General features: G+C 65.2%; 4 protein-coding genes across 4 annotated transcripts in view; 1 reads left to right on the top strand and 3 right to left on the bottom strand.

Moving 5' to 3' along the window:
- Positions 1-1,689: 1,689 nt before the first annotated feature.
- Positions 1,690-4,982, bottom strand: CTDSP1 (CTD small phosphatase 1). Its single transcript, XM_061370185.1, has 7 exons — positions 4,843-4,982; positions 3,409-3,554; positions 3,152-3,253; positions 2,891-2,947; positions 2,358-2,450; positions 1,920-2,105; positions 1,690-1,839 (listed from the first exon to the last, which is right to left on the bottom strand). Exons 1-7 carry the CDS (start codon positions 4,907-4,909, stop codon positions 1,711-1,713), a joined length of 780 nt encoding a protein of 259 aa, XP_061226169.1. The 5' UTR covers positions 4,910-4,982; the 3' UTR covers positions 1,690-1,710.
- A 3,223-nt stretch (positions 4,983-8,205) lies between these two features.
- On the bottom strand, positions 8,206-14,459 carry SLC11A1 (solute carrier family 11 member 1). Its single transcript, XM_061370182.1, has 15 exons — positions 14,305-14,459; positions 13,627-13,760; positions 12,783-12,905; positions 12,341-12,460; positions 11,508-11,614; positions 11,345-11,415; positions 11,169-11,236; positions 10,879-11,034; positions 10,554-10,712; positions 10,291-10,380; positions 10,006-10,125; positions 9,390-9,539; positions 9,231-9,304; positions 8,412-8,565; positions 8,206-8,324 (listed from the first exon to the last, which is right to left on the bottom strand). The coding sequence occupies exons 1-15, from the start codon at positions 14,342-14,344 to the stop codon at positions 8,214-8,216; spliced, it is 1,677 nt and encodes a 558-aa protein (XP_061226166.1). The 5' UTR covers positions 14,345-14,459; the 3' UTR covers positions 8,206-8,213.
- Positions 14,460-15,247: 788 nt separating this feature from the next.
- On the bottom strand, positions 15,248-19,220 carry CATIP (ciliogenesis associated TTC17 interacting protein). Its single transcript, XM_061370225.1, is given in 11 exon segments — positions 15,248-15,489; positions 15,694-15,782; positions 15,878-15,981; positions 15,983-16,155; positions 16,311-16,439; positions 16,493-16,528; positions 16,673-16,759; positions 17,074-17,129; positions 17,242-17,454; positions 18,946-19,038; positions 19,167-19,220. Coding segments are annotated over 10 exon segments (1,188 nt in total). The 5' UTR covers positions 19,022-19,038; positions 19,167-19,220; the 3' UTR covers positions 15,248-15,264.
- The window catches only part of TNS1 (tensin 1), a 118,055-nt gene continuing 115,693 nt past the window's right edge, over positions 16,925-19,286 (top strand). The window contains exon 1 of the mRNA XM_061370207.1: positions 16,925-16,938. The gene's annotated coding sequence lies outside the window, so the exon portion shown is untranslated. The remainder of the gene's footprint in view (positions 16,939-19,286) is intronic.

Raw genomic sequence — 19,286 nt, 5'->3', positions numbered from 1 at the left:
TGTGCCCCCTTGGAACAAGAGGTGACCCCCCCCCCCACCAACCCTGCAGCCTGACCTGCAGCATTCCACAGCTTCCCAGGGCAACTTATGGGATCCACGGGCTCTCTGCCCCCCCACCAGTGACCCACACAGACACAGGACTCCCTTTTCCAAGATGGTTTGACAGCTTTAATCACATGAAGGCACTTGGATCTGGTCCCCCAGCCCCCCCATACCACCCCCGCCCCCTAAGGGTGCCCGGGGTGGGGCTGTGCTCCCCGGGTGCTGCAGCACCCATGGGTGCTCGCTGGGCAGGAGGTTTCGCTGGTGCCGTTTGACTTGTCTAATATAAAGTGCTGAGTTCAACCCTCCCGGAGGGGCAGGATGAGGCCCGGGGGGGGGGGGGTGCAGGGGTGCAGGCAGGCCCAGGGGGCACCCCTGCCTGCCCCCAGCACCCAATGCTGGGAGAAGGGCAATGCCGGCATGAGCCGGATGGACAGCACCGCAGAGCTAAAACCCCTCACATGACATAGTCCGTCCCCCCCCCCCCATGGCACAGCGGTAAAAAGGCACCCATAATTGTCTTGGGAAACCGTTGTTTTTCCCCCTAAAACGATACTTGCCATTGTCCATATTGCAATGCTAAAAACGGCCTGGCCGGGCTTGGCCCCCCATGAACCCTCCCTGAGAGCCCCTCAAGGCTGGGGGCACCCTGGCATGAGCCTGGCCCCATGGGGGTCAGGGTAACACCCAGCCTGCAGGGAAGGGGGTCCTCAGTGCCCCCCACCCTGCCCCAGCTGGGGGGGGCATACTAATGCTGGTAGGGGTTGTTGCTCCCCCCGGGGCTTGCAGCCTTTGGCGCAGCTGCAGATGGATGGGGGTGCTGTGCCCCCCCCCATTGGCGAATGGAGTGGCTCCCATGACACAGTAGAACTGGATGGGGGGGGGGTAAGGCCACCAGGCTCCCCCCCATGGGAAAACCCCAAAGTTGGAAGGGGTGAAATAGGAGGCACAGCCCTTGCAGGGCTGGGAGGGGGGCACAGAGACCGTGGTGTCCCAAGGCACATGGTGGGGGGGGGCATTTGTGGCCAGGGGCTCAGCCCTGAGGCTGGGCTGCCCCCCAGAACACACCCCCTAGGCAGGGAGCAGCAAAAGGCACGAGGGGGGTAAGGACGTGCCCCCCCGAGGTGATGGGCTGCACCCAGGCAGAGTCCAGGGTATGGTGGAAGCCCTATGCACCAAGGCCAAGCAGACTCCCCCACTTCTCAAGGGGGTGGCAAGGGATCAACCCATCCGCACCCCCTGAACATAGGGACTGAGGGCCGCCAGCCCCCCCTCAGTGGGCAGAGCCCAGATGGGGGAGGCCAGTCCCACCCAAAGGCAGTGGAAAGCAGCAGCTGCTGACCCCCCCACCCCCCGATTTGGGGGGACACGGAGGGGAAAAGGACCTGAGAACCATTCTGGGGAGGGAGGACACAGGTTGGGGGGGGACAGTGGGGGAGGACTGGGACCCTCCCCAGCAGGTCCTCAGCACAGCAAGGCAGCGGGGCACCCACAGCCCTCCTCCTCCCTGGGAAGGGGACACCCACCTCCCTGGATGGGGCACCCACGTCTCCCACCACCAGCAGACAGGGAGGGCACCCAAGGATGATGGTGGGGGCACACCGGGGGATACTTTCCCCCCTAACACAAGGCACCCGGCTGCCACAGCACCTGCAGCGGTGGGGGGCACTAGCTATTAGTCCGCTGCTTCTTGAGCACTGCGTACACGTCCTCCACCTTGCTGAGCCTCTCGAAGAAGGGCAGCAGGTCCAGCAGCTCCGTGTCTGCCATGTTATCGAACCAGGAGGCCACCGGCACCTGTGGGAGGGCAGCGGCTGAGGGGGGCCTGCCCCTCATCTCCATTACCCCCCCCCCAGCCTCACCCCGGCAGTACATACGGCGTTATCGGGGTGGAAGATATAGGATGCGGGCGAGTTGTCCACGATGATGATACGGCGCAGGTCACGGCCCAGGCGGCTCAGGTCCTTCACGTAGTTGCCCCGATGGAAGACACAGGATTCCCGGAAAAGCCGTGCCCGGAAAGCCCCCCATTTATCCAGCAGGTCGGCCACGGGGTCCGCATACTGCAGGCGTGGGGCGGGGGTCAGCAGGATGTGCCGTGCCACCATGCCCACCCCATGGTGACGATGGCAGCCTGCTCTCCACTGGCACCAGCTCACCCAGTGCCTCGGTTTCCCTGGGCAGCACCATGGAGGGGCAGGCGGACAGCGCTGCCTGATGCTGGCACTGCCTGCGGTAGGCAGGGGACACAGGGGCAGCACTGCCCATGGGTGTTGTGCCACCTGATGTGTGGCTGGGGAGAGGAGGGCACGCACCTTGGCCAGGCTGGCAGTGAAGAGTACGCACTCGAAGAGCTCACCCATGCGCTGCAGGAACTCATCCACGTGTGGCCGCTTGAGCACATACACCTGTGGGCACAGGGCAGCGGGCATGCGCCACGGGCACCCCTACCCCTACCCCCAGCATCCTCATGCCCACCCCCGGGGATCACCCATGTCCCCACGCGCAGCCAGCGGCTCCATACTGGGGAAGGGGGACAGAGGGCTGCCTGCATGGGGGCTGCTCCTTGTGGGGTGAGGGATGCCACGGCCCCGCTGGTACATCCAGGTGAAGCATCTGGCTGGCTCCAGAGCCAAGTAACCAAGAACAGGCTGACTGCCCAGATCACAGCCTATCCTGGATTACTTGAACCCGGGACCAGCCACTCCCGCAGGGCACCACACCAGGATTCCCCCTCACTTCCCCACCCCGGCACCCTGATGCCCCATCTGCCCTCGGTGCAGTCATCGGGGAAGGGGCAGCAGGTGCTGTGCCCCCCACCCTCCAGGCACCCTGCTTCTCCCGTTACCTGGTGCATGATGCCATCGATTTCCACCGGGATGATGAAGTCGGCGTTGTTCACCGGCTGGGGAGCGCACAGCAGGGTCAGCACTGGGTGGGAACCCCCTGCCCAAGTGCTGCCTGCCCTCCGCCAGACCCTCACGGGGACACCCCAGCCGACCCAGTGGGGCTTTGCCGGCTGCTGGGCACCACTTAGAGGTACAGGGAGGAAAAGGAGGGACAGGGCAGGTGGGGCAAGGAGCAGGAAGGGGGTCGGGGTGTTCCCCACCTTGAAAGAGCTGTGCACCAGTGTCTCATCCAGGTCGATGACCACGCACAGTTTGCTAGCATCCTGCGGCTTGATCTCAGGCAGAAGGTGTTTGGCAGCAGCCTGTGGCATGGGCAGACAGGCAAGCTTTGGGGTCAATGGGGTGGTGAGAAGCACCCCCTACCCTCCTGCCCACCCCGAGTGGGGGAGCCCATTTAGCTCCACATCCCGGCACAGGGGAACCACGAGGACAGCCAGGCTGGGTGAGGGGGGGGTACCTTGGGCAGCGCCCCATTCTCCTCCACCAGCAGCGGGGCACCAGGGGTGCCAGCACAGGGCTCCCCATCATCGCGGCACAGGCAGCAGAAGAGGGACTGGAGAATGCTGCGGCTCCGTGGCTTCTTGGTGGCAAGGGCCTGGGTACCTGTGTGGAGGGGTTGAGGGTGAGGGGCACCCCTGGGGGTCCCCCAAGCCCCAGCACAGTGAGGAGAGGGTGGGTGAGCTGGGCTCAGGACACTGGGGTATGCCCCTCCTCTGCCCGACGCCCCCCGCGCCCGTATCAGCCCCAGCACCCATCCGGACGCTCTTCCTGCCGCACCGAGCACCGGCGCCAGGGCAGTGCCGCGGACACAAGTGTCTGGAGACCACCCGCGGGAGCCTGCCCGGCCGCGATCCCCTGCACGGGAGACCCCCGTGGGCAGCCCCGGCACAGCTGCGGGCTCGGCAGCAGCAGCCCCAGGGTCGGGGCCGCTGTTGGACCCCGGCCGGTCCCGGCCGCCAGGCGCGGGCTCACGCCGGTGGGTGGCCCGGGGGGGGTGGGGGCGAGGGGGCGAGGCATCGCCGCGGGAGGCGGGGCTTACAGCCGCTTTGTTTCCCGCCCCCAGCCTGCCCCCATTCCTCATTGGCCAACTCGAGCGTACCGGACGTGAGAAACCAATCAGGGCGAAGTGCCCGCCCCTGGGCGCCGTTCCCGCGGCCCCCATTGGCGGATCAAGGGGAAACTGAGGCAGAGAGGCAGCTCCTGCCAGCCCTGGGCTCGGCGGGCAGCGCGGCCGCTCCAGCCCCTTCCCTACCGGCCCCGCGGGCTGGATCCTGCCGCCAGCCCGGGCCGGGAGCTGCAGGTCCCCCTGGTTCTGCCCCCTGAGGCCTGTGGGGCGGCCCATAGCAGGGAGCTCTCCGATGGGGTCGGGGCCCGTTCCCCCGCTTTCCCCCCCAGCCCCGGCCCTGCCAGCTCCCCAGGCGGGCGCGCAGCAGGACGGGCAGCGCTCCCCACCAACCACCCTGCGCCGCAAGGAGGGCGCGCAGGGGAAGGGGGGCGCCGATCTGTAGCGTGTGCCCTGCGCTCGGCTCCCTGCCTGCTCCAGTATCCCCACTGGCGCTGCGTGCAACACCCCCCCCCGTCCGTCCGGCTCCGGAGGAAACCGCGCAGAAACACAGAGCGCCGGGGCCTGAGCAGCGCCCCCAGTACCCCGGGGTCACCGACGGGATTCGGGGGGGGGGAAGCGGTACGGATAACCCCGCGCACCAGCCCCCCCCGCGCATCCCCTTCCAGCCCTGTGGCAGCGGGACGCGCAGGGGCCGGCTGAGGCTGCCGGCAGCTCATCACACCCCCCGGGAGCAGGCCCCCCTCCCGGTACCGGAGACCCCGGGGACCTCCCCCCGCCTCCCCGCACCGTGGGGGCAGGGATACCTCCCCCCACCCCCCGCGTTACCTTTCTCCTGCAGCGGGGCGCTCCCCTCCTCCCTGCTAACCTGGGCGATGATGGACTGGTGCTCCATGGGCGCCGGGGAGGGGGGGGGGTGGGAGGGGGTGGCCCCCCCCGGCGCGGCCCCCCGGGGGGGGGGGAGGCGGGGCGGGGTCCGGCGGCGGCGCGGGGCGGCGGGCGCGGGAGCGGCGCCGCGGAGGAAACTTTGTTACAACATGGAGTTTCCTCCGCCCGGGCTGGGGCCGCAAACATGGAACCCGGGCGCGGTTTCAAGGAACCCCTTAAAAGGGCAACGCTGGAGAGGGGGGGGCCGCCTGCCTCCTCCTCCCACCTCCGCCTCCCCGCAGCCGCCCCGCCACCAGGGGACGCGGTTTGGAGGGGAAGGAACCGTCCCTTGCTCTTCGGTGGTCGAACGGGAGTCCCTGACACGCACCCACACTCACGGGTAATGGAGAGGGGGTCATTCCTCCCCCCAGCAGGCAGCCCCCATCCCACTGCAGCCACCCTCCCCCCGGATGCTTGGGTATCCCCTGGAGCACAGACCCCTGGACCCTGCGGCTCCAGACTGGGGGGTCCGCGTCCCCCACCCGCCGGGCTCATTCCCCATTGCCAGGAGAGTGTGAAGGCTGCAGGTGCCGGGGGACCGCAACAGTAACAGTCTTTTTTATTGCAATTCGCCACTTATTCGGTGAATTAATACAGATTTTATCATCGACACAGGTATTTTCTCCTGCAGAGCCTCCCTTCCTGCCTTCGTGGCTCTTTCCAGGTGGTTCCCGATGAGCAGCTTTTAGCGGGAGCTTAAGAACGCAACGATCTTCTCAAGACAACCTTGTGTCGTCCCCTCCCAGTGCCCCATGTGCTGGCATTGCCCAGCCCCTTCCCCCCCAGCCTTGTTCCCCGTTGCCCGCAGGCACCAGGGAGGGAGGTTTCCAGCCGGTCCCTCGGCACCTCGGTGGCAGGAGGTGCTGTTCCCTCGGTCAGCGCTGCCCGTGGGAAGCAAGAGGTGCGGGAGAGCAGTTTGTAAATCCCGCGTCTGAGCTTGTCCGGAGCCTCTCCCCCTCTCCCAGCTGCGGGTTTGGGAACTTCAGGGGCTGAGATCGGCCTTTCTGGTCTGGGGGCGGGATCAGGGTCTCTCCCCGTGCTGTGGGAGCAGCCATTGGGACACAGAACTTGTTCCCCTGACAGCTCGGAGCACAACACGTAACCTATAGGTGACCCCGCTGGAAAATGCTTCTGGCATCAGGAACTGGGATGCTGCAGGACCAGGCGGGCGGTGGAAGCAGAAGGTTCACACCTGTAGCTCCCATGCCCCAGGCTCTGCAGGACCCCCTTTGCATCCCGAGACAACCAGGGAGGGCCCAAGCTGCTGCTGGAAACCGGGACGCCCATCCTGCCGCCTGCTCTAGTGAGAGGCCGGGCCTTGGATTCCCTGCCCCATAAACAGAGCCAGGCAGAGGGGAGCCGGTTTCCCTGCCCAGGCCAGCACTGCGCCCGACCACGCAGGAGGAAGAGAATGGAAGAGGCTGTGCTTCTTCCCCCACTCTCTTCTGGGCTGACCTGGGCAGCTCCTTCGGCCCTGGTGAAGCCAGGCAGGACACGGGCCTCATCCCAGCGGGCTCCCCCGGGTGTCAGGGATGCTGCTCACCATGGGAGCAGCAGCGGACACCACACACTCTCCCCTCCAGGACCCATGTTTTCCTGGCAGAATCCTTTTCTTCCCTGAGCGATCAGCACTGTACAGGCACCAACCCCAGTTCAACCAGTCCCTGCCTGGCCTCTAATTATCGCAATTAGCGAAGTCTCCAGGCCCGACGCCTCCGGCAGCGGTTGGAGCATCGCTCCCCGTTTTGCTGCCTGCGCAGCACATCAGGCAGCTGAGAAGCTTAGGGCGATGTTGTTCTCGTCCAGGGGCTGCAGGGTAACCGAACGGACACGGAGGCTGTGAGCACCGAGGAGGAAAGTACCGGGACTTGCACTGAGGGACCCCGGGTTGGGGGTCCCCCGTGGAGGAAAACGATCTCGCAGGCAACAGCCCTGAGGGCATTTCCAGACCCCAGCCGCGCCGTGGGGCTGGGCCCTGCGCTCCTCCGCTCCCAGTCCCGCGCCCTCCCGGCCCTACAGCCCCGGGCACATGCACCGGGGTCCCCCTGCTCCTGCTCGCCAGGCCCGGGGGCTGCTGTGCTCGATGGCGGGGGGGGCCCGACTCCCGCCTTTCGGTGGGCCCCACCGCTCCGGCTCCTCCTTCAAGCATTGCGAGGCCGGACCAACGCGGAGGCGGGGGAGGCACCGCCCCACCCCGGCCGGCATCGCCCTTTTAAGGAAGGGGAAATTCTTCACATAAACAAGCGCGGCCCCCGGGAGGGTGGGGGGTGTCCCCTTCCCCGAGGGGGGGGCGGGAGAGGTTGGGGGGGGTCCTGCCCTCCCAATTCCCCCATCCACCTCCTGGCCGGGGGGGGGGTTGGGAAGCGAGGATTTTGGGGGACGGGGGTGGCTGGGGAGAGGGGGGAGCCTTGAAACAGCCAGGGAACGTCTCGCAAGTGCGGGCCGCGGCGGGGGGCGAAGCGCGGCAGAACCCCCCCAACCCGGAGCGCGGGGCCGAGGGAAGTGAAGGGGGGGGGACGGACGGATCCCCCCGAGGGGCACCCGAGCGGCCCCGCATCTGCATCCGGCGGTGCCGGCAGGCGGGAAACGGGGCATCCGGGGCGGGAAGGGCACAGAGAAGCGCCCCCACGGGAATGCAGGGAGCTGGGGCTGAGATCCCGCGCCCCGGTCTATCCAACCCCAACCCTGGGCAAAGCACCCGACCAGGGCTATGGGGGGGGGGGGGGCCGTGGTGGTCCCCTCCCCTCTCCGCCCCATGCGCGCAGCAGCAGAGAGGCTGAGTGCAGGTCACAAGAACGCCGTTTATCAGCCGCCCCTCCCGAGTTGAGGACCCCCCCGTGGGGCTCCGGTCGATGCCCGGCAGTGGGACTGGAGGTCTCGGCTCCCCGGGGCTGGCCCTGCCGTCCGCCGGCGGTGAGGGCTGGTTAGCGGTCCCGGGAGGCGATTAGCGGTCCCGGGTGGTAATTAGCGGTCCCAGGCGGTAATTAGCGGTCCCCGGGGGCCGGCGGTTCCCGGCACTAATGAGCCGGGGCGGTTCATTCGCGGAAGCCTCTGTTCCAAGGGCTGGGGGCACTTCCCATCCCGCATCCAGCTTGGACCAGCAAAGCCTGAACTGGGGTGGGAGCAGGGGGAGTCTAAAAACTTGGGGGAAGGGTTGCCCGGCTTCTAATCAGTTCCTTGATGGGTGCACGTCCTGACGGAACATCAGCCCGGGGCTTGGTGTGGCATCAAATCAGTGCGGGGGGACTGTGCTGGGCAGGGACCCTGCGCTGTTACTGGGTCCTTGCCAGTGCCTGTGAGTCGAGGGAGACGCCAAAGCTGAACCGGTCATGATGGCCTCCGGCCAGGAACCGGGCTCCGTGTGCGACGCTGCATGTCCAGATCTGGGGGCGCAAAAAGGGCAGGTCTTTGGGCACCCACGAGGATGCTGTTCCCCACCCCGCTGCCCCTTCCCACCGTTCCAGCCCTACCAGGTAGGTGATGAAGACCACGTAGGCGACCAACAGCAGGCTCAGGGGGATGTAGTAGCCCAGGCCCCGCAGCGTGGGCAGGAAGTCCACCACGAAGTAGACATTGATGGCACAGACCAGCCCAGTGATGAGAGTCATCAGCACCTTCCCTGGGCTGCGGGCAGGGAGCGAGCATCAGCACAGGGGCAGAGCACCCACCCCGTGTGCCACCAGGCACAGTAGTCTGCGAGACCTGGGTTTGTAGGTGAGCAAGATTCCAAATGGGCCATCTCTGCTCTCCACAGCCATACTACATCCCTGCCATGGGGCTCCAGGCATGGGCTTTGTCCACCCTCCAAATGCAGGGCTGCCAGTGCCAGAGGGATGCTAAGCACCCAGGGATGCCCAAGGGGGCTGGACATGGCATTGGGGTGAGGATGGAGAGTTCAGTTATGGGGTCTGTCATAGAATGGTTTAGGTTGGTAGCAACCTTAAAGATCATCTAGTTCTAACCCACATGCCCACACCTTCCACTAGACCAGATTGCTCCAAGCCCAGTCCAAGCTGGCCCTAAACACTGCCAGGGATGGGGCAGCCACAGCTTCTCTGGGCAACCTGTGCCACTCTCTCACTACCCACACAGTGAAGATTTTTTCCTGCTATCTAATTAGGATCTAATTGTCCTAGTATCTGATACCTGCTCTGGCTGCCCCGGGCCGGTGGGAATGAGCATCCTCCCCTAATGCCCATACAGCAGCTGCCCCCATGGCATGGTTTGGGGGGGAAGGATGGGCCAAAGGGGGGGTGCCTGCAGCTGGAACCCCCTACCCTAGCACTCACAGGCCATTGGTGAAGTCCTGCATGAGCGGGCGCAGGCTGGTGAAGGTGAGGACAGGCAGGACAGCAAAGGGCAGCTGGAAGGAGAGAGAGGTGAGGGGGACACAGCCACCAGGCTGGGGTGTTGGGGGGCAGGTAATGCCCCCCCCACCCCGTCCTTACCAGGATGCTCTGCAGGACGTTGAGCAGGTCATTCATGCCCGTGAGGTGGCTGACATCCCTGAAGGCGGCCACAAAGACAGTGGGCAGGATGGCGAAGGAGCGGGTGAAGAGCACCCGGGTGAAGCGGGACCAGCGGAGCTGCAGGAAGCCCTGGGGACACGGCGAAACCCGCGACCTCGCCTCTCACCGTGCCTGGGGCACCAGGCCTGTGCGCCCCCCCCAACCCTTGCTCGCAGGAACGGGGTGACCATCGCTCCCTTACCCGTGCCAGGGCGCCGAGCGGGCCCTTGCAGCGCTGCTGGGCCCCGCTAGATGTCAGCTCCAGCTCATTAAGCGAAAGATCCCATTGAGGCAATGTGTGGGGCACCCACAGGGTGCCTCTGGGGGAGTGCCGCAGGGGCCGGAGGTAGCCATGCCGCGGCAATGGGTGGGCACTGTCCCCATCCCACCTCCTGGGGACCTTGGTGCCAGCAAGCTGCCACCCAGGGGGCGGGCAGCGCTCCATGCTCAGCTCCCTGAAGGAATGGAGGGCAATTCCCTCTGCCAAATAGCCCGTGGTCCCCCCTAGCTGCTCCCCGTGTTCCAAGGGCCAGAATCCAAGCACCCCATCCCTCACCTCCATGACGAACTGCCCCGCATAGGTCCCGGTCATGGTGGAGCTCTGTCCCGCCGCCAGGATCCCGATGGCCCAGATGTACAGCGCCACTGCCCCAAAATAGCAGCCCAGGATGACGCCCTGTATGGGAAAACTCCCATGGGGACCCCAAAGCGTTCCCCACCCCAGGCACCCCCATGGACTCCCAGCCTTCCAGCAGTGTCACTGCAGCCCCCAACCCCAGGGAAGCACTGTGTCACCCAGATGGGTACGGATGCCTGCGGGGTACAGCCTGGAGCCACTCACCCCCTGATAGATATCCACAGAGACCGTCTCGTTGTTGGTGGGGAAGATGCTGGCGTAGTGGCTGACACTGCTGTTGACGCACTTGTTGTGCTGCAATGCACACAGTGGGTACAAGCGGGATGGCCACCTGGTAGCCCCCCCAGACACAGGGCCTCTCGTATACCGTGTCTCAGGGGATGAGGACACCCATTTTTCAAGGGATGCTCACCCTGCCTGTTTACACAGCCTGGCAAAGCAGACACCTCCCTGTGGTGGACACTCACCACATCCTCGTTGCGCTGGTGGTAGAAAGCCTCACCAAAAACAGCCATGACAAAGAGGTTGATGAGAAAGGAGATGAAGAGTGCCAGGCAGGATTCAGTCAGGAAATACATGTTGGCCTCTTGCACTGCCTCCTTCTTGGACCGGTCGATGTCCCGTGTCTGGGTACGGTAGGTGACACGGGTGCCACAGGGTCAGGTGAGCATCCCTGTCCTGAATGGGGATGTCCTGGGCGAGCCAGGATCAGCTGGTCCCCACCAAGTGTCCCCTGAGACACCCCGGGTGGCAGTGCCCATGGCAGCGCCCATGGCAGTGCCTTGGTCTCACCTTGACCAGGGAGGAGTGGAGGAAGATGTTATGGGGCATAATGATGGCACCAACAATGCCCACAGCCTGGAGCAGCTCCTCTCGCCCGCAGCCCGAGCAGTAGGGCAGGAAAATGCCTTTCAGGACCTCCACCTGCCCTGGCCTCACCATCACATACTGGGGACCGGTGGGAAAGAGCACTGTAAGCTGCCCCCTAATACCGCTGCAGGCCAGTGCCAGTGGGGATGCACCACAAGGGTCCCCTGCCAGTGCCCTGCAGGGAAAGGGGTGTCCCCAGCTCCCCCTTTCACCTCGTAGCCAAAAGTCAGGGCCATGATGGTGATGAGGAGGCCAAAGAAAGCCTCCAGTTTGCGGAGCCCTAGAGGGGTTGAGAGATGCGGTGGGGCAGAGCCAGGCACACCAGTGCCACGTGGGCACCAGGGCTGCGCGGGTGAGCATCCCCTCATCCCGCCTGCACGGCACTCACCGTACTTGTCGAGGAAGAGGAAGAAGAGGGTGTCCATGATGGTGATGAGGACCCCACCCCAGAGGGGGATGCTGCGGGAGGGCAAGGGTGGGCTGTTAGACACATGCCCCTCAGCGCAGTGGAACCCCAGGAGAGGCTGGGGGCTCCCCGTGGATCAGCTCACCGGCCGGCCGAGAGCAGGCTGAAGGCGATGGCTGTCCCGATCACCTCCTGCATGTCAGAGCCGATGATGGCGATCTCGATCATGAGCCACAGCAGTACACGGGGCACCTGGAGGGACAGGGGCATTGAGGTGCTTGAACCCACAGCAAGGCTTGGCCCTGGGCAAGCTGGGGCAATGTCCAGGGTGGAGACCCCTGTCCCCAGGCTCTGGCAGGCCACCCAAAGCAGCAACCTCTTCCATGACAATCTTAGTGTGCAAGATGGATCCTCAATCACAGCCTGCACCCCCCTCCCCATCCTTGCCCCAGTGGGAGCTGAGGATTGTCTGGACACCATGTCCAGACAGGGCAGAGGGATGTATCCAGCCCTCCTTTTGGGGACCTGTCACTCAGCCATCACCTCATCACTCCTTTCCCCCCATCAGGATCCTGCCACCTAGATGGGATCCCTAGCTCCCCACCTCCTTTGCCCTATGACACCCGCCCGGGCCCCTCCAACCTCCTGCACCAGCATGCCCAGGCTCGCCCTGCGTCCCTGCTGCGCGTTGCTGCCACAAGAGCAGGGCTCAGCCCCCGGGGGACGCGCTCGTGTGTCCCTACATTGGACCAGGACACCGAGGGAACGGCTTCCCCCTCCGTGTGCCGCCCCGTGCTGCAGGGGTGTGTGGGTGCTAGATAGAGGGCACTGGAGGTGGAAGAGCTTTGGAGAGTTCCTGGGAGAGGTGAGGCCCTCACGGCATCTTCCTGCTCCTCTCCATCCTGCCAGGATCATCACCAGCCCAAGAGCGGGGTCCCCCTCTGCGATGACCCCAGCGGGGCTCCCTGTGGTGCTCACCTTGGGGTAATAGAGGTAGCAGATCTCACCCAGGTCCTTCCCCGTCACCACTCCCAGCCGGATGGCCAGGCGCTGGCACAGCAGCCCCAGGATGGTGGCCCACAGCAGCACCCACAGCAGCTGGGGGGGCAGGAGGGAGGCAGCGAGAGCTGGGCACCGGGGGGGATGTGGCCACCCGGGGCTCTCAGCAAGGACACAGGAGCAGCCAGCCCAGGGACACGGGGAGAGGAGCCCACAGAGGCTGGAGGTGGTCCCCAGGCAGAGGAGTTGCCCTCTCACACCCCTGGGTGCCCTCCACCTGGGCCAAGGCCCCCCCCCACCCTGCCCCGTTCCCACTTCCCATGCAGGGGAAGCCATGGGGCTGGGTGGCCGTTGGCACAGGAAAAGTTGTGAAAGCCCCAACTGCTTCCTGACGCCGGGGCCGGGGAGGCCCAGGGCTCACCTTGAACCCCGCCACAGCCCCGCACTGCAGGTCTGACTCCACGTTGCCCGGGTCCAGGTAGGCGATGCTCATGAGGAAGCCGGGACCGGTGAAAGCCCAGAGCTTCCTAAAGCTGAAACCGGCCTGGGAAGAGGCAGCAGATCAGAGCAAAGAGTTCCTGCTCGAAACCAGCGTTTCCCAATTGCACTCCCGATCCCCTTTAGCGCGGTGCTGGGAAGCGCAGCGCTGCCCGCACGGGTGCATTTCGCACATGGGATGTTTCCCTCTTCTGCTCTGGGGAGGGAACTGCCACCCCCAGCCCCTCTCTGTTAGCAGCAGTGCCAAGGGGACAGCAAGATCGCCGTCCCACCCAGGGGCAGGTTGGACAGTGACGTGCAGGGGGTTTCTGGGCTGTCGGGCAGGGTTTATTGCACCTCATGGGATCCTGCTGCCGAGCCCTGCTTTCACCATCCTTCCCGACAGGGAAAGCCCCGATTCTTCCCCTTCTCCCTTTCATCCCCCAGGACCGGATGGGGATGGGGAGGGCTGGTGTGACACAGCCAGCCTGGGGGATCCTCACTGGGCTGGGCACAGGTGGTGTGTGGGCAATGGGGTGATGCCTACGGCTGGGTAGCACCTCACTCCTTGCCTCAGTTTCCCAACCTGGAAACCTTTAAGTGTGGAAATGTTCACCCTGGGGCTCTGATTTGCCTGAGCACGGTCTGGGGACACTGAGGTCCCTGGGGCACATCCTAGGTATCTCTCCCACTCCCTCTGCCTCCCCACCTCCAGCTCCCTGCAGTCCCAACTCCTTGCTCAGTCTCTGCCTACACTCAGATGGAGGTGCCAGCCTGGCAGCACGTACCCCACCACCCTTGGGGATGCTGATGCGTTCATCCAGGTAGGTCTGGTCCAGGGTGCCAGGGTGCTGTGGGGCCACCAGGCTCCTGCTGGTGCCGTAAGTCTGGGCTTGACCCTGGTTCAGGGACCCCGTGAGGCCTGAGAGGAGAGGTGGGGAGTGAGGAAGAGAAGGAGAGGTAAAGAGTAGCAGCCTACCTGGCTGGCAGCCCCTTGGTCCCACCTGACCCTGCCCAGAGAGCCCCATAAGGGATGAACCCCATTTTTACAGGGCAGCTGTGAGGGTGGCTATAGGGTCAGCAGCTGCCAGATGCTGCCTCCAGCTCATGTGTCCTTAAAAGTTCCTCATCCCAGACCAATCTTCACCAGCGCAAAAGCCAAGTGCATTTCTGGGCAGGAGGGACAGGAGGGGACCCTGTTCTGTGCTCTGCTGCTGGGTGGGCATGGACTGGGGACAAGAGGCTGGTACTGGTACCAGCCCGCCCCGGGCCCCATTTTCAGGGAGTGTGGGTGAATCACAGATGGGTGGAGGAACAGAGGATGGGCAGATGGGGAAGCCAGGACAGGCTTCAAGGAGATGGTGCCCACTGTGGGGTGGGGACAGAACGAGGGGTCCTGGGGCAGAGGGAAGGGGCTGTAGTGGGGGAAAGAAGGCGCAGGGGGACCCAAGTGTCATAGGGCTCACCTGGCTCCAGCGATGCCGTGGCTGGGCCTGATCCGGGCATGATCTCAACACTGGGTGCAGTGCCCGCGCCCAGCTTTTAAAGGCTCCACCAGTTGCCCTCCCTCTCTCTCCCTCCCCGAGGAGGAGGAGCAGGAAGTGTTCCTTCCCACCCGCTGTCCTGGGCTGGGAAAGGGCCCTGCCTGGTGGGGGCTGGGTGCTATGAGTGTGCACGGTCTCAGTTCCCCCACCCTGTGCCAGGAGCAGTGCACCCAGTAACCTCCCTTCCCCTTTGTCGTACATCCCAACACGGGGCACACAGGGGTATGGGAGCGTGCTCAGGTGTCACCATCTCATGCCAGGGGTCCTGCTCCTTGGGTGGCTGTGGGAACAGGGAATCATGTCCCACAGCATGGGGAAGGCTTGACCCGTGGGAGTAGGGGAAAGGCTGGAGGAGTGGGAGAGAGGAGGAAGCAGGCCTGTGTTGCACAAGCATGTGAGGAGGTCAAAAAGCACGCTCAGCTGCAGGCTCTGCAGCACAGGGTGCTCACACCACCCGCAGGTTGGGGACCTTGACCCCAGTGATGGGGGATCAGTACCATTGCAGGTCAGGCTATACCCACAAAAGCAGGGCACCCCATGCCTAGAACCCCTCTTGGCTGTGGAGGTGGGAGGGGAGCACTCTGGGTGCACCCATGGGTGCTTGGGTAGTATCGGCTGCTTCTTCAGGGCACTCCTCTGCCAGCCAGGCTGCGTCCCACGGAGAGGTGGGCACTGGGGTCTGCCCCCATGGAGATGTGGTGATGGGCATGGGGAGGAGAGCCTGGCCCTGCTCCAGGGTCTGCCTCAGGTGCAAGGGCTAGAACAGCCGGGAGAGGGACGGGGTCTTCCAGAGACCGGCATGCACACACCTCAGCACCCCTGCACTCCTCGTGCCTCGGTTTCCCCAAAGCAAACAAGCCTGGACAGGCAGCGCTGGCAGCTTTATTCCCTGTTAGCCGCAGGGTGGGAAGGTGAGGGGCTGGGGTTGGCAGCCCTAGAGGATGTAAAAGGGGTTTCGGGGGGCTCCTTGTGGGCAAAGAATTCTGCGGCAAAGGAGACAGGGTCTTGGGGCTGCTGCAGGAGCAGGGCCACGAGGAAGTCGGACAGGAGTACCTGGAGCTCGGGGTGCTGCTGGATGTAGGCAGTGTGGTACTCTTGAAGCTCCCCCTGCGATGGGGTGGGCAGGGGCACTGATGTCCCCTCTCAGGCACTGCGCCATGGGGGGGGGTGCAGGATGCCTGGGTCCTTTCCCACACTTGAGGAGGTGCTGGGAAGGATGCTGGCCACCCTGCTTTCCCCCTCCCCGACCCCTGGGCACCTCACGGGTGACCCTGCTGGGAGGAGGCACAACCCCATGTCCCCCGGTCTCACCTTTCTGTCCAGGAACCAGGAGAAGAGCTGGATGTCCTCCTCCCAGTCCAGGGGCTGCTTTCGGAAGGGGGGCTGGGACTTGGCTCCACCTGGCAGCAGGAAGGCAGGGCAGGGTACTCGCTATTTGGCTGCCAGACAGCGGGCAAGGGCTGCCCGTGCTGGGGAACCTCTGCCTGTCCTGTACCTGTCTCCGTAGCGGGGACGGGCTCATCCTGCAGACGCATCACCATCGGGCTGCCGACCTGCACCAGCCGAGCCAACCGCCTGCGAGGGGAAGAGCCAGTGATGGGTCCCCGCGGGGCTGGGAGTGCCCCGGCCCGACCTCCCCGGTCCGTACCCGCTAGGGAGGAAGCTGCAGTGCCAGACGGTGGAGGCTCCCGCGCCGAAGTGCACGGCTCGCTCGATCCCAAACACCTCTGCCTCCGCCGAGCCCCCCGCCTGCGGCTGCACACCCAGGGCACGCTGCGGCGGCACAGCCAGGGGTCACCCCCATCCTGGAGTCATCCCGGGGCCCAACCCGTGCCCTCGGGGCTGGCAACCACACTCCCACATCCCACCCTGGCGCCCCCAACCTGACCGCAGCCCCATCCCACGGGCTCCCCCGCACGGCGGCTCACGTAGCTGGCGGTGCAGAGCTGGCCCTCGGTGTTGATGGTCGGGAAGACGAGGCCGGGAGGCACCTCCCGCCGGCATGCCAGCACCCTCAGCAGCAAGAGACTGGCACCCTCTGGCAGCAGCCCCTGCACCTCGGCAAGCTATAGATGCAGCTCCAGCACTGTGGCTCTGCCTGCAGAGGGACCCGGCTACAGATGAAGCTCCAGCACTGTGGCTCTGCCTGCAGAGGGACCCAGCTACCTCATGGGACAGCCACAGCCCCACCGCCCCCAGGCACAGCACCACCAGAGGCTGGAGGGTGCTCCCCCCCCCATATGACCCATCTGGGGGACAGAGGGGAGACACACTCCACCCCTAACCTCACCTCTCCCTCCTGGAGGGTCTTTGTGACACTCATCCCATGCTGGTGGCTCACCATGTGGATCCTCCTCTGTATGGGGTATGGTCTGCGCTGTGGGAGGGGTAGGGTCACAGGGCAGAGGGTAGAGCCAGGGAGCCCCATCTCTGAGGCGGCACACCCCAGCACCCCTTTCAATCAGGGTACCACACCAGATGCATTGTAAGAAGCTTCCTGCCCCAGCTGCCACCCAGAGTAGGGGATGCAGACCATGGTGTTAGAACAGAGATGATGTCTGAGCTGGGGAGGGGACACCACAACGATGCTGTGTGGAGTGAAGCTTCCAAGAGGGCATCGCCGCAGTACTCATCCCAGGACAAGGGGGCAGGACACAGGGAAAGGGGACATGCCACCCCCACCCCAGTCACCTCCAGGCGCTCCTGCTCCTCCTGCTCCAGGGTCTCCATCTCTGGGGTCACATAGGCTGGCAGAGCAGAGCCACACTCAGCCCACCATCCCAGCCCCGAGGGCTGGTTGGATGGGGATGTCCAGCCCTTGGGATGCGGGGAGACACCCCACACTGCACCCCACCTCACCTTCGAGGCTGCTGGAGGCTGGCACCTCATCCTGCCTGTGGCAGCACCCGGCCTGCACCAGGACGCAGCTCCGCACCGGCTCACCCGCCCGCTTGTACGGTGCCCACCGGGCTGACACCCACCACTGGCCCCACGCCGCGTCCCTGGGCTGGGCCTCAGCCGCCACCACGTCCAGCGTTTCGGTGAACAGACATTGCTCCAGCTCCCCCGGCCCTGCCCGGAAGGACTGTCACCCTGCCCGGAAGCACTGTCACCCTGCCTGGAAGGACTGTCACCCTGTCCGGAAGGACTGTCACCCTGCCCGGAAGGACTGTCACCCTGCCCGGGACTGTCACCCTGCCCGGGACTGTCACCCTGCCCGGAAGCACTGTCACCCTGCCTGGAAGGACTGTCACCCTGTCCGGAAGGACTGTCACCCTGCCTGGAAGGACTGTCACCCTGCCCGAAAGGACTGTCACCCTGCCCGAAAGGACTGTCACCCTGCCCGAAAACCACCCCCGAAGGACTGTCACCCTGCCTGGAAGGACTGTCACCCTGCCGGAAGGACTGTCACCCTGCCCGGAAGGACTGTCACCCTGCCTGGAAGGACTGTCACCCTGCCCGAAAGGACTGTCACCCTGCCTGGAAACCACCCCCAACCACCCTGGAAGGACTGTCACCTGCCTGGAAGGACTGTCACCCTGCCCGAAAGGACTGTCACCCTGCCGAAGGACTGTCACCCTGCCTGGAAGGACTGTCACCCTGCCCGGAAGGACTGTCACCCTGCCTGGAAGGACTGTCACCCTGCCTGGAAGGACTGTCACCCTGCCCGGAAGGACTGTCACCCTGCCTGGAAGGACTGTCACCCTGCCTGGAAGGACTGTCACCCTGCCCGGAAGGACTGTCACCCTGCCTGGAAGGACTGTCACCCTGCCCGGAAGGACTGTCACCCTGCCTGGAAGGACTGTCACCCTGCCCGGAAGGACTGTCACCCTGCCCGGAAGGACTGTCACCCTGCCCGGAAGGACTGTCACCCTGCCCGGAAGGACTGTCACCCTGCCCGGAAGGACTGTCACCCTGCCTGGAAGGACTGTCACCCTGCCCGGAAGGACTGTCACCCTGCCCGGAAGGACTGTCACCCTGCCCGGAAGGACTGTCACCCTGCCTGAAAGGACTGTCACCCTGCCCAAAAGGACTGTCACCCTGCCTGGAAGGACTGTCACCCTGCCCAAAAGGACTGTCACCCTGCCCAGAAGGACTGTCACCCTGCCTGAAAGGACTGTCACCCTGCCCAAAAGGACTGTCACCCTGCCCGGAAGGACTGTCACCCTGCCCAAAAGGACTGTCACCCTGCCTGGAAGGACTGTCACCCTGCCCGGAAGGACTGTCACCCTGCCCGGAAGGACTGTCACCCTGCCCGGAAGGACTGTCACCCTGCCTGGAAGGACTGTCACCCTGCCCGGAAGGACTGTCACCCTGCCTGGAAGGACTGTCACCCTGCCCGGAAGGACTGTCACCCTGCCCAAGGGGAGCCTGCCCAGGAACCTCCCGCCTCAGTCTCCCCTTCCCCTCCGAGCAGGCTGGGCCCAGCCCCTCACCACTTGCCCAGTCCAAGCCCCCTCAAGCCATCCCGCTCCCAATGAACCCGGCCCCATATGCGTGTGTGTGTCCATCCACCCTGCCCCGAGGACCCCCGGGCACCGGCTGCGGGGTGTGGGCACCCACCGATGCGGTTCAGGAACTTGGCAGTCTCCTCTGCGAGGGCTGGGGTCTTCTGCGGGCAGTCAGGGGGGGGCTCCATCTCTCGCCGCGGGGCTCCTGCTACCGGACCGCGGCACACCTCAGTGCCTACATGTGACCCCCCCCGGGCTCCTGGAACCCACATCCTCCCCCGGGCCCCATAGGAGCCCCCAACACCCGCCCCAGCCCCAGCCCCAGCCCCAGACCTGCCGCGCCGGACCCAGGTGCCCTCCCCAGCGACGCCTCAGCGGTCCCTATAGCAACGGCCTGGCCCCGCCTCTTAAAGGAGCCGCGGAGGGATAAGGCCAAACAGGTATAACTCTACC

Source organism: Neopsephotus bourkii, unplaced genomic scaffold (assembly GCF_033783945.1).
Source record: "Neopsephotus bourkii isolate Nb327-2 ecotype Australia unplaced genomic scaffold, CSIRO-AGI_Nbou_v1 NB_1526, whole genome shotgun sequence".
Classification (NCBI taxonomy): Eukaryota; Metazoa; Chordata; class Aves; order Psittaciformes; family Psittacidae; genus Neopsephotus; species Neopsephotus bourkii.
Note: the sequence above shows the minus strand (reverse complement) of the source record. Positions and strands in the feature narration are given on the sequence as shown.

Excerpts from the sequence above, each read along its gene's own strand:
- CTDSP1 (XM_061370185.1), bottom strand. The coding sequence starts at position 4,909 with ATGGAGCACCAGTCCATCATCGCCCAGGTTAGCAGGGAGGAGGGGAGC. Across the intron at positions 2,948-3,151 it reads TGGTGCACAGCTCTTTCAAG|CCGGTGAACAACGCCGACTT; the intron begins GTGGGGAACACC and ends TGCGCTCCCCAG. Across the intron at positions 1,840-1,919 it reads TCTTCCACCCCGATAACGCC|GTGCCGGTGGCCTCCTGGTT; the intron begins GTATGTACTGCC and ends GCCCTCCCACAG.
- SLC11A1 (XM_061370182.1), bottom strand. The coding sequence starts at position 14,344 with ATGCCCGGATCAGGCCCAGCCACGGCATCGCTGGAGCCAG. Across the intron at positions 12,906-13,626 it reads GCATCCCCAAGGGTGGTGGG|GCCGGTTTCAGCTTTAGGAA; the intron begins GTACGTGCTGCC and ends GCCTCTTCCCAG. Across the intron at positions 8,566-9,230 it reads CAGGACTTCACCAATGGCCT|CCCAGGGAAGGTGCTGATGA; the intron begins GTGAGTGCTAGG and ends CCCTGCCCGCAG.